The following is a 13645-nucleotide window of genomic DNA, read 5'->3' on the forward strand; positions in this document are numbered from 1 at the left end:
GGCAAATATAGTGAAGGGCGTGTACATGTAGTACGGGGTTAAACAGTGTCTAGAAATGCGGGTTTCGCTTCCAGTAGATTGATGCTCCATGTATTCACTCTTCCGTATTTGAATCGTGATTAGGTTGTTAGGCTGTTAATTACTTTTTAAAATGATGGTTCACGTAGAGTCGTAGACGAAGTGATCCATGTGGAGTGAAGGGAAAGCAGATGTGTTGGACTGACGAGTAAGTTGTTTCCTTTATTTAAATGAAGAAACCACTTTCGTCATGATTAACTTCAGATTTGCATATAAATCATGAAATATTTGCTGAATTATCAAAAGTGAGTTGTATGGCAACCACACTTTTCCTGCGTTGGTGGCTAATTTGTAAACTGCTGTACGCGCTATATCTTTTTGCGAGAAGATTCTCGTCCACAGGCAGTGGCTGGCGATAAAACATTCGCTAACTCTGAGCACAGGAATAGGTATGTTTCTTTAATCATTCGTAAGTTTTCTAGGCATTTAAAATCTCAAAATGTTGGAGTGCATTGATGTGCCACCATGGATCACTTTGTGCATTTTTCTCCAATGTGCGTTATTTGGATTGGTGTATTACCGTAACAGTTTCGCGCGCTTTAATTGGCATGGATAACATTTTTAAAAATCGTTTTTGAACGATCTCCCCTCCTCCCTCTCTCACAAATATAGTAAGTTCACGGACATTTGTATGGGGGGTTCAACTACATCTTTATTAAAAACTATTACGAAGGTAGTGACAAACTTCGTTTCATGATTCTGAAGAAGTCTGAAACAGCTGATCTACAAACAATATCTGTGTACAACTACTAACACTCGGAAAACAGAGATTTGATCGCGCTAGCAATACCTGTTCAGGCCCACTACATCGAAATTCAGTTTCCGTCTCCCGTAACACGTATCGCGTGTAAATGTTGTGACATGTGTGCCCTGTTGCGTCGTGCTGTGTGCGACCTTGCCGCGCATCTAGTCGTCACGTGATGTCGCACAATTCTTTCCTGTGTGAAACCTTTCGAAAAGATGGCGTTCTTTTTCAAGCGCCTTGATTACTCTGTCTTAAGGTCAGACGCGATGTGTATTCACCTCGACACTAGCTGCATTTGTTATGCTTCGACGTATTCCTACGGAATATTAAGACGAGATAGGTGCCAGGACCCTAAGCGATATAGCAACTAAAAGAACTCTGGAGTTCTGTTCGCTTATCCTGACTTCGGTTCCCAGATGTTCCACTAAATCTTCCAAGCATCAGTAGGGACGGTAAATAAAGGACACAGTTCAATTCCTACCATATCTTCCGTCTTACCTAGTGTTCGACTAGCTTTGTTAACGATTACACTTTATTTTCCAAATCAGTATCGAAAATGACCCCACATTCACTGGTATCTTCTGCATTCATTTCTATTGCGAACTGCTTGTGCGCCGAAGTGAAAATTTTTTTGTCGCGGGCGCTCTGCAGTTTGCGTATATTAAGCCCCAGATCGGGAAAAATTCTTAAGTGCCAGTGAAGATGAGACATGCTCGATACTTGTTTTATAAATAAAGCATGATGATAACTGAAGTTCAAAGTGTCAAATCGAGATGTGTCTTGTAAAGTACACGTAAGTTAAAGCGTACGTAACATTAAAGTTTTTCGCGTGTTAATGAGTTAAGATACCCCATCAAATGATTTCAGTGTACGTGGCTTAATTTATAATGCAATGAAATTTTCAGTTGTGCAGATCTTGAAACTTTCAGCAGCACTTAATCATTGTAAGTGGTGCTTGATATTGTTAGTATGATAAAGTGCAAACAATTTTCAAGATTTTACATGTGATAATTTTTTTATTCTTCTGGGTATTTCAAACTATTTGTGTCGCCATTCGTCCACATCATTGTCTTACTGATGTTACATGCTCACATATGGAAAATAAATCTCCTATATCTCTATCCAATATTGGGTAAAATATATATTTCTTTTATGAAAAATAAAATGTTAATGGTTTATACACGAGCAGTCATCGATGAAATGCCTTAACTTTATGAATGCAAGTTCACAGTGAGTGCCCACATACTTGCAAATCACACATTTGTTTCTGTCTAACAACATAATGGCCAGCTGTCAGTGCAATTGTTGTCAGAATATGTTGCGCGTCTTCACTTGTGGAGAATCTAAGCATTAAGAATGGAATGGCACTGAATTTTAATCAGAAGTATGGTTTTAGTTTCCTCGTGGTACTATTTCAAGCATTGGGTGGCAACAATTAAATAGTTAATTTAATAGTGAAAAAGAAAATGCAGCACAAAGGGTTTTATCAAGAATTTACTGAAATTACTATCCAGCACTCTGAGTCCTCTTGAGTAAACTTTGTGTAATATGCAGTATTACGATCATTTTAGCTGACTTTTTTAAACAAATGTGCTTCAGTGAGGTTTTTCACTTCCTATGGCACTTTATTATACAGTTTTATCCCCTGCTATAAAATGCGGTTTTGAATTTTTCTTTATTTTTTTCTGGATAAATGTAACTCCAAACTGGCTCTCGTCCCATGATTACATATAGAACTATTAGTGTAAACACCCTTGAGGGTTTCATTTACTTTCTCTAATAGGAGTTCTGATGTTTTATCAGTGACATAACAGGATTAATTATGTCTAGACGAAACTCGTCATATAATGACAAGAAACATTTTGACAAATGAAAACTGTGTGCCAGGCTGGGACTTGAACCTGAAATATTGTTTTTTGCAGGAAATTCTTGTACATGCTGAGATATCCAATTACAACCCAGGATCTACTTTCACAATGTCAATTCTATCACTATGCCTCTCCTTTTCAAACTACACAGGTTGTCTCCTGCATTACATGTGAAAGAGTTAGGTTCCACATTTGAGCCTTGTCTGGCTCACAGTTCTTATCTGTTAGCAAGTTTCACAGTAGTGTGTACTCTGCTATAGAATGAAAGATTCAGTCTGCAAAAATTACTTGTTTATTTTGTTTATTTTCATAGTAACATCCTTAAATACTGTATTCTGTTTTAATTGTTCATTTCTGTTTTGCATTTGTTTAGCTAAATAATAAGCAGTTGAGGCTTAGTATGACACAGTCACATATATTGTCCAGGTAGTTGTTTGAATGTGTCTGAATTATGACTTTTGTATCAAACTAAATTAACGCGTTCAGGAGAAAGTCGCATCCAGTGCCAGGAAAAGAAAAAAACACCTGTGACAACTAGGGAATTGGATTAAAATCTTTTCTATTACTAATTTGTAACTTAACTATCACAGTTCCCTGCTTGTCTATACACACACGCAACAGCATGGACTACCTAATATGTTGCGTTGCACCACACCTTGTTTCTGTAGGGACCATCTGCATACCTAACAGAAGGATCATCTTACAGTAAATAACCTACAGTACAGGGTCTTCCTCCAGCTTAGGCAAATGGGGCAAATCAGCTGGTTACTTTTGCATTAGATGTGGTTTATCAGTGCACATTAGGGGTTTATGGAGGCACCATTTAGCTCATGAGAAATGGCTGAAATTTGTATGAGGTATCCCTAAGATCCCAATCTTGCAGAACTGTGAAAATTTTCTTGAATCTTTATCCGTTTCTGAAATACAGTGGTTCAAACTTACCTTACTTTTACACGTAAAATTCAGGGTGAAGCACAAACATTTATAAAGTGATGTAGCACAGAGAGATACGCTATAAAGTGTCTCTTCTATCATCGGAAGGATTCAGGGAACCATATGTTGTCGTACTGAAGCCCACGCAAAATTTTTGTGCACATAAAATCCGGTCTGAGGTGTAAAATTGTACAGTTTTGTGATATTCAACGTCGCATAAGTAAACTATAAATATTGTAGTGACCCTTAAACTTTCTTTTCGTATGAGTGACGTGCCCTGCTGTAGCAGGGAAAGGCAACCGGCAGAAAAATGCTCCTATCAGACTGCAAAAATGTGAATATGCCTGTTTGTTAAAAGTCTGACTGAAAAAAGTGGGTCCCAGCTGCCTCATTCTGTCTTTCTCAGCACCTTTGAAAACTGTCCCAATAATTTTGGCTTGCAAACATATTCACACTTCTTATACTGAAGGAGGAGGGTACAGTGGCAGTGGGAAAGAGACAGATAAGTAATAAATAGTGGAAGGTAGTAGACACTTGTTGTGGTATAGGAAGAGTGATGGAAACAGTGGTATTTTGAGAGAAGGAGGGACACAGTAGCAGTGGAACATAGTTTACAGTGACAGAACAGTGCTAGGAAAAGAGGGAAGAAGATAGTGCCAGTGGGAGAGGAATAAAGAGGAGGTGGACATAGGTGAGAGGCAGTGATAATGAGAGACAGTCAATGGCAGTGAAGGAGGGAGAGAGAGAGAGAGAGAGAGAGAGAGAGAGAGAGAGAGAGAGAGGAGACAGCAGCAGTGGGAAGGAATGACTAAGGTGGTGGTGGTGGTGGTGGTGGTGGTGGTGGTGGAGAGAGCAAGAGGGAAACGTGACAGTGAGAGGAGACAGTATTAGGAGGACAGAACAAAGGAGACTGTGGCTACGAGCCCGTACAGTGACAGAGTCACAAAGAGAGATTGACAATGAATTTGGCTGAGTGGACGAGTGAGAATAGGCAAGTGCGAATGGATGGGTGAGCAACGTACAGTGTCGGACTAGTGAATGTGAATGAGTTGCAGCTGAATAGGATCTTGTGGGAGTGGGAGGTGAGTTGCATGTTAAAAATAACATTAATATGTTTGTATTCAAAAATTTATGGGCAAATTTTTAAAGGTGCCGAGGAAGGCAGAATGAGGCAAATGATACTCCGCTTTTCAGACGATCTCTTAATAAATGGGGGCATATTTGCCACTTTTTTTTTTTTTTTTGCTCCGATAGAAATATTTTCCACTGGTATGTAATTGCGTGAACGGAAATGGAGAAATGAAGTATGAAAAGAAATGTTGGCTACGATACATATATAAGGGAAAATGAAGTGAAGGGCGTAACTGAATCGCTCATTCACTTGCTCACTCTATTGAGAAAACAATAAGTGAAAAGTTATCAAACAATTTTCTGTGTGGAATGAAAATGTTGACTTTATAATGTTTCTAAATGTATCTTTTCAAAGTACCCAGGAGTTATTTCATAAGAAGTAATTAACCTGATATGAAATGAAGCTTTCGGTGTGTTCTGTTTGGAAAGATTTTCTGTAGTAGTATAAAATTGTAGTAACAGCAGCAATAAGGGTATGTACATCAACTATGGATGCCTGTGTCTAGAAAGCATTGGCATTATCGAAAATAATGTAGATAGTCCTACGATCTGTCAGTTCTAAGGTTCTGTCAATTATCATGGGTTACAACAGTTAATAATGCCAATTCACACATGGAGAATTTTTTAATATTATAGTTCACGAAAAATGAAGAATCGAGATACATATGATGATTTTTGTGTGGTTCAGTGGCCCGGTGCAAGTATTTCAATCAAATGCCACTTCGGCGATGTTTCTCTCTGTGACCTATCTCAGTTATCTGAGCAGGAAATCAGAATCTTGATTTGTTTCTGAGAGATTTCCCTACTGTTGAGAGGTGAGTACTAGATTAAAGACAGACTGAAAAATCAGTGATACAACCGAAATTCGATCCCACGACCTTTCGGTTTCTGGCAATGCACTTCACTGTTAAACTGCTGGACTTGACAGGGTTGAGATAAACAGAGATCTCCTATTATAATATGAATAAAATGTTTGAACACTTAGAACCTACTTAAAGCACAAGCAGCAATAATGAATAAATTATGATACTATTTGAGCATTTGACTTACTCATACAAAGGGAATAGAGGATGACTCGGTAGTCTGTTCCTAACAAAAGGTTATATTTTGAATTAATGTAATTATTCTAGTGATTAAGTTGAATTTGTAAAATAATCATTGCACAAGCAACCAATAGGGAAAAAAATCAGAATGAAATTTCCACTCTGCAGTGGAGTGTGTGCTGCTATGAAATTCCCTGGCAGATTAAAACTGTTTGCTGGACCGAGACTCGAACACGTCGCCTTTACCTTTTGTGGTCAAGTGCTCTACCAACAGAGCTGCTTGAGCAGAACTCATGACCCATCCTCACCGCTTCCTCCCAGGAATGTTAGGTTTGCAGGACGACTTCTGTGAGGTTTAAAAGATAAGAGACAAGGTACTGGCAGGAGTAAAGCTGTGAGCACAGGTCATGAGTTGTGTTTGGGTAGCTCAATTGGTAGAGTTCATGTTTACGAAAGGCAAAGGTCCCGAGCTCGAGTCTCGGTCTGGAACACAGTTTTAATCTGCTAGAAAGTTCCAGAAAAATTTTATCTTTAAAGTGTTGGTGGGATTGAATGGAAAAGACCATGGAGTTCCAACTGAAAGTGATGGCTCCATGCTACTTGTCATTAAGAATTGCAAGAAAGTGACATTGTGTAAAACACACTATATGATAAGTGCAATAATGACAAGACATTCGCCATTGAAATATGCGAATCAAAGCTAACCAGTTAATTTTATGCTTGAGAACAGTATGCTACAAGATGTGATACATTCATGCAAAGAAAGTGTAGCTTGTTTTGAAATAACCTAAAAGTGAATATTGCCCCCGACTGTGTTTATAATAATCATTGACCATTGAGTGAACAAAGTTGTACTGATTACATAATGGTGTCTACATCAAAATGTGAGGCATATTACACCAAAGTTGGGAATACACTGTGAATAGTGGAGTCCACAATAAATACAATTTTGCCACTGTGAAACACAGACAAAATGATGAATTCCTCTTGTCCTTCATAAATATCTCCACATTACTTAGCTGGATACGTGCCTTAAGATAAGGGTTTTTGTAAGCTGTAAATCAATGGAGTAGTTATTGCTAAGTGCCTATTGTTGCATTCTAAATAATGGCAGATTATTCTATGTTTTTGGCCTGCCACAAAATGATGCACTGTTTTGCAATAATTGTCTGTTGTGATGTTATATGTCTTCGTGCTAACTGAAAGTATTAAGCTTCCAAAGTTATACTGTTGGTTTTTGTATTTTCATCTGTTCTTAAGTGACATTGTCTGTGGAACATTTGGGGATTACACAACTGGCTGATTATAAGTGACAGTTGTTAATTTTGGGAAGTAGTGCAGTTTGTTGCAGTTGACTCCTAAGCTGTGTTAAAAATGGGAGTTACCTAGTTCTCTTATGGCAATGTATGGCATGAACAAGACACTGATCAAATTACAAATGTGATATAACTCACCACTAACAAAAAATCATAAAAATTTAGTCACATTATCACATGCAGAAAAAGTTATAAAAAGTCAGCGTAAATACTAGCAGGTTCTCCTTCAGGCTTGTGCGTCCTTACAAAATCCTAACCCCTCAGTGAATTTCACCTGTAGTCAGTCTTAGTCATAGCCATCACCAGAGTCATGTTTGACCTTTCAAATTGTTTTTCATACCAAATGTGAATCACTAAATTAGTGTGGATTGTTAAAAATGATCTTCAGTAACGCCTCCTCAAACTGAAAACAAACTAAATTATTTACGTACATTGTCGTGCATGGCATATCATGGCATGACATGAATTCGTTGTTTGTTTTGATGTCATTATGAGACCAATGATTTGACAATAAGTCTCAGAATTTGCTTTTAAACTTTGGTCTGTCAGAAGTTGAGAAGTTGAATAAACTGTTCAGAAGAATTGGACAGGAGGACAAGTGAAGTGGTTTCTGCCACCATTAACAATGCAAGATTAGTGCTCTTGTTTTAATACCCTTGAGCTCTATGACATTATAGGAATCATTCATATCAAGAATTATAAATAGAATTACATCACAGTACATTCAGATTGTTGGTAAGGACTTGTATCTCTCCTTTGTGCAAATTGTATTTGTATTTTTCATGATTCATTTGATGAGACTCTCAACTGATAGACTACCACTTTCTCTTAAGCTGTTCTGAAACTTGATTACAATGCTTCAGCACCATATTTATGTCATCTTATGGATCAATTTTTTTAACAACTCAAAATTTATTCCTGTAGGCCAGTGAGAGTCATGAAAGACTAAACTCACCATCGTGCTGGTCAAGGGAAGAGAAACGAAGTCCACATTATGATGACTATGAACATGATAGTGGCCCAAGCCATGGAGCAACAAAACGTCGACACCGTTCCAGTCCTCACAGGTACTGATATCAGAACCACAACTATATATACTAGCTTAGCATCTGCTGCTTCGCTCGCATAGACTGTGTGGCCTCCATAGATTTTTTTAAATCAAATTTTGTATGTTACACCCATTGCTCATCTGTTAATCTACACACAGTGCAAATAGTATATCTAGTCTATGCAACCTAAGCTTCAAATAGGCTATTAAAATTTAATAAAGGAATTCTTCCTACAAGATTTGGAATTATTATAAAAATTTTAATTTAAATACACATTGTACGTGCACAAATCAACAATCTAGAAACAGTGCACCTAGTCATCTCAAATGGATATTCCTGTATATGGAATTACATTCGAACATGGTATCTATTTTGTCATCAGTAATGATTAGTTTGTGGAGTAATTACAACAAAGATAATTTTATGACTATATATTAGGTTTATTGAAAATTTAATGTATTAATGAGCCATTTCTTTTTGTATGTGATTCTGACGGAACCAATTTGTCATGGTGACTGTTAAATAGCTTTCTTTGATTTAGTTCGCAAATTGCAACACCTTCTAAACTTTTCACACTAAGGCCATTGCAGCAATGGTCTTTTGCAAATGTGTGTGTGACCAAAAAGTGATGCTGGTAACTAGAGTCAGTGGTGTTTGTTAATCTTGCCTTTTGATTTCTTGTGGTGACATTTTGATAGAAACTTTCATCCCCTGACACATATGTCTGTATTTTTAACTTTGAAGTCAAATACAAATTTTCATTGATTTAGCTTTAAAAATGCTTTCATAGTGAAATATTTCCTTAAAATATCTTCCACTCCATTAGGTTGTCTGGTACAGCAACAATATGTAGGATATTTGAAGTAAAAATGGTCTTGGTTGAAATTTATTATTTGATTGACAACACATTTTGGCTTCATAGGGCATCTTCAGATTATCTTAAAATTTTCCATTTACAACATTGTAAAAACCATAAAATGGCCCAATGCTAGATTGAAAAATGCATCAAATCACATGATTGTATTCAAACCTTATTCCACTGCTTCCATTAAACACACACAAACTTGAACCCGTTTATAATGTTTATTTACTAGCAAGTAGAATGGCTTTGTTAGATGAGGTTAGTGTCAGCATTCAGTAATAATCTTGAAACTCATCAGATGTTTCAACAGCAAAGTGAACTTTGCATTTCTTTAATTTTTCACTATAGACTTTAACATGAATATTAGTATTCAATTCTGATTAAAGTTCAGTTTCCCTTAATTCAAAAAGTTTGTGGTTATATAGTATTTTGGGACTGTAAGTCAATTCTGAAGCATTTAAGTTTAAATTTATAGAATAATCCAAGTATTGTTTTGTATAGCCATCCAAATAAAGCTACACTCAAGTTCAATGATTAATCTTCATTTGTAATGAAGCAAGTATTTTTAAGAAACTTTCTCATGCTTAGCATCACTTCTTCAGTCTTCAGTAGTAGCAACAAGAAGAAAATGTGTGTTCCTTTAAGACACTTACGAATAGTATACCAATGAAGAAATATATTGTCACGTAGAAGAAGGTGGAATTAGATGATTGACAAACACTAACTTCACTTAACGAAGGTTTATTCAGCACGTGCACATAAAAGAGTAAGGAGCAAACTGCCTCTGGCCAGTACACATACAGTATATATACAGCTACAGAGCATTCCAGTACAATGATTCTTGGCACTTGTGGATACTTCGAGAATGTACTCGAACCAAATATAGAAATTAAAATTGTACAGTCTAGGTGAGTTTTGAACTCACAACCCTCCATGCGACAGTTTAGTATCATAACCACTACACCACAGTGCTACTCAGCTTCTTCTTTGCCAATATTAATATTTTGGGTTTTGAAATTTTTTATGTATAAGCTAGATAATTATGTGAAGAACACAACTAATTCCTTGTGATTTTGATGTCATTTAGTATCTTATAACAGAATGTGTGTGAAGTTATAATTAAGAACAAATAAAATGTATTCTTTGGGCAGTTGTATTGCATACATCCATCTAGTTGTGTGTAGTGCATGAGATACTGAATATGTTGCATCCCTATCCCTGACTGCTCAACTACTTCCCACAATTTGCTGACCTGCACTCAAGGCACATAATCTCCCTATATTGCATCTAAAATATGTGCAGTAGTATGGGGGGGGGGGGGGGGGCAGCTGTATATCAGCACACTCATGTCTACAGTTTGTAAGCAGCAAGATGGTGCATTTTCTTGCTAAAGCAACAGATCATCTGCAGGTAGTTGTAAGTGAACACATAATGTTCATACAAAACATGACTGCGAATATTCTATTATAGGAATGATGAATCACCAACAAGTACAAAGACAGTAAATTCAACAATTTAACAAAATCTGTTCAGAATTTCAGGCGTTTTAGAATTTTCGGCTGGGGTCAGTGTTTTGCATTGTCAAGTGTAAACTTAATTGACAATAAGTAATGTTCAGCACAGCACCGTGCATTTTGTGTATGCATTTTCTGTGTTAATAGTGTTAGCACATCTTACAGTAAATCATAGACTGGTACTTGCTGAGAGTGACATCTACACTGCAATATTAGTTCTTGCTTTGAGGTACCTGGGTACATAACATTATCAAAATTTTTCATTTTCCATAGTGGAAATTTTCCTGTTCAGCAAACAAGTTTTGCTAAGTTTGGAGATATGAGATGTACTTGGTTTGATATTTTCAGAAGCAGTCGAAGTAAGCTACGCGAAAGAAATGCAGCCTCCCCACCAAGTTTTGCTGGTTGTAGTGGAGTTGTTGTCACTTCACCAAAAGCAGGTCCATCTCAGTCTGCTGATGACCATGCTAATGGTTACAACAGCGGTGATGAGTATGGACCGTGTGATGACCAAGCCCTGAGTGAGACTGACTGGTTGGAGGTAAGACCTTGGGCATATACTGAGCTATAATATTCACTATCGTGTATAAAGTTTTGTATGGCCTAATCTTGGGGTTGCCAGTGAAATTTCTATTATGAAGACCCTAAGAATAACTCTCAGTAACTAGAAATAGCCACACTGATAAAGATTGTAAAAGTTATGTGGTTTTGATATCTCCAGAATTCCGTAGTGGATCTAATCAGAAGTATGTGGGCTCAGCCATTAGTACTATAAACACACTTTAGAATGTTAGCTATTTAAATTAATATCAGGCTAATTCCTTAACTCACTTGCTTCAGCTCCAGGGTTACATTTCTCTCTGAATTATCAAAGCTTATCGTGAGTGTAACTAAATTTGTCAAGAGTTAAAATTGTGTTGGAGGCAGGACTTCAAACTTGGCTGCCTTTCTTCCACAGACAGTGAACTATCATTTGCAGTTTCTGAATGCATCATATGGTTTGTGAACTAATATAATTTGCCCCGAGCATACATTTAGTGATAGGAATTATGTTTATCTCGAAACATGCCAATGAAACCTTATTTCTGTCATTAAATCAGTGTGCTTGAGTCGAACTATCTTATTGTATGTATTGTCACAACCATAGCCTTACTTCCATTTGAAATGGGTAAGTGTAAATAAGCCTTGTAGACACCCTCACTACTAGCCACTGTTTCCTCTCTATGATATCAAAGTTGAAACTTTTGAGTCATTACTCAGATAGCATAATTGGTAATATTCTGTTTGTGAAAGTACAGGGTCCAAGCTTCTCGTGATCCAACACACAGCTTTAATCAATTCTCTTTCTTCTTTTTACACAGAAATAGGGATTTCACTTTTACCAATTGCATGTACATTACCCGTCTTCAGGAACTAAAACAAAACTGACACTATAATCATTAAATATAAAAAATTTATAGTGTCTATGATGTAAACACCTCAAAATTTGAGTGTAGGTTCAGCAGTTGTTGGCAATATATACCAATTAACTTGATATTTCCTTCTTTCTTATTATTGTATACAAAGCCCTTGCACTGTTGTAAGTATATTTTTATTACTTTTATGGTACACACACTATCTGAATATGGAATAGATGACAAGTTGTTAGCACTTATTAATTGCTGTGAGGAATATTATAAGTTATTTGATGATTTTAAAAAAAAAAAAACAAAAGGTTGTGTATAAATGAAAGAACAGTAGAATAGAAAATGAAGAAAGTTTGAAACACTATTTGATGCTGTTATCCTGAAGATTTGCTAGGTTCTACAGCGATGTAATGAACTATACCATTTTTTAATTTTACTTTACAAAACTTTGGAGTAGAACTGGCAAGAGTTTAAAGATTTTAATGTATAAAATCATCTACTGTAATTTTCAGAAAGAAATAAAAATAATTGTACAAGGCATGTCGGTTACTTATATACGTAGAAGGAATGTAGCTTTTTTCCAATCACAATTTTAACCTGGCACAAATGATCATTTGCACATTGCTGTTCTGGTTGCTCTGGGTTTATTTATCAATTGCCATTTTTTATTTGTAGTTCACTGCCACAATTTGAGGGTACATATTGTCATTTTGTCATGTGGGGATTGTGAGAGGAGCTGTGGACACTAGAAAATTCCGTGCTAAGTGGAGAAAGCGGGACATTTATGACGTATTCTTCTGTTTGAATTCCATTGAGGGGTGATAGCAGTGCAGGCAGCCAGAAACATTTCCACCGTGTGTACAGATAATGCCATTGGATGGAGCATGGCAAGAAAAATGGTTTTCTCGTTTTGAGAAGATTCTTTTTGGCATAGTGACTCTTGTGTTCAGGAAGTCCTTCAGGGTTCGAAGAAGATTTTTTAAATGCATTAATCCACAATGATCTCCATCAGTGTACTGGAGAACTGGCAAATGTGATGAACTGTGATCATTCCACTATTATACGATGTTTGCTTGCAATGGGGAAGATTCAAAGATTGGGGTGTATGGGTACCACGGCCTGTAAGCCAAAATCACAGAAATCAGTGGGCGGCCATATGCGCATCTCTGCTTTCTCGTCATCAGTTGGCTCATGAACAACACTGACCATTCCTATCCTGTATCATATCTTTATGGTAACATAAGTAAAATGAAAGTATGGTTGAGCCCAAGCAAAGGAGCAACTCCCTGTACAGGGACTTCACACATCCACAAAAGATAATGTTACACATCTGGTGGAACAGCGACAGGGTGGTGTACTACAAATTGCTTCCCTGAAGTGTAATCATCACTGCTGACATTCATTGTCAACAATTGAAACATCTTTCAGATACAATTCAAGAACAGTGAACAAGAAGACTGCATGAAATGATGCTGTTCCACAATAAGGCCTGCCCGCATTCTGCTAGACCGACTAAAAATGCTATACAGGAGTTGGGTTGGGAAGTCACTCCGTAACCACCTTATTCAACTGAACTTGTGCCCTCAGAGTTTCACCTTTTCCACGCTATTGAACAACCATCAAAGAAACTTCCTGGGAGATTAAAAGTGTGTGCTGGACTGAGACTCGAACTCAAGATCTTTGCCTTTCGTTGGCAGGTG

The 13645-nt window shown here is 37.0% G+C and overlaps 1 protein-coding gene across 2 annotated transcripts in view; it reads left to right on the forward strand.

The window, feature by feature from the left end:
* The window catches only part of LOC126469910 (OTU domain-containing protein 5), a 96142-nt gene that overhangs the window by 41739 nt on the left and 40758 nt on the right, over positions 1 to 13645 (forward strand). The window contains exons 2-3 of one of the 2 annotated variants that reach the window (XM_050097272.1): positions 8039 to 8181; positions 10888 to 11080. In XM_050097272.1, the coding sequence (XP_049953229.1) occupies positions 8039 to 8181; positions 10888 to 11080 (336 nt within the window). The remainder of the gene's footprint in view (positions 1 to 8038; positions 8182 to 10887; positions 11081 to 13645) is intronic. The other variant, XM_050097274.1, reaches the window with a different exon arrangement.

The sequence above is a fragment of the Schistocerca serialis genome, chromosome 3 (genome assembly GCF_023864345.2).
Source record: "Schistocerca serialis cubense isolate TAMUIC-IGC-003099 chromosome 3, iqSchSeri2.2, whole genome shotgun sequence".
Taxonomy (NCBI): Eukaryota; Metazoa; Arthropoda; class Insecta; order Orthoptera; family Acrididae; genus Schistocerca; species Schistocerca serialis.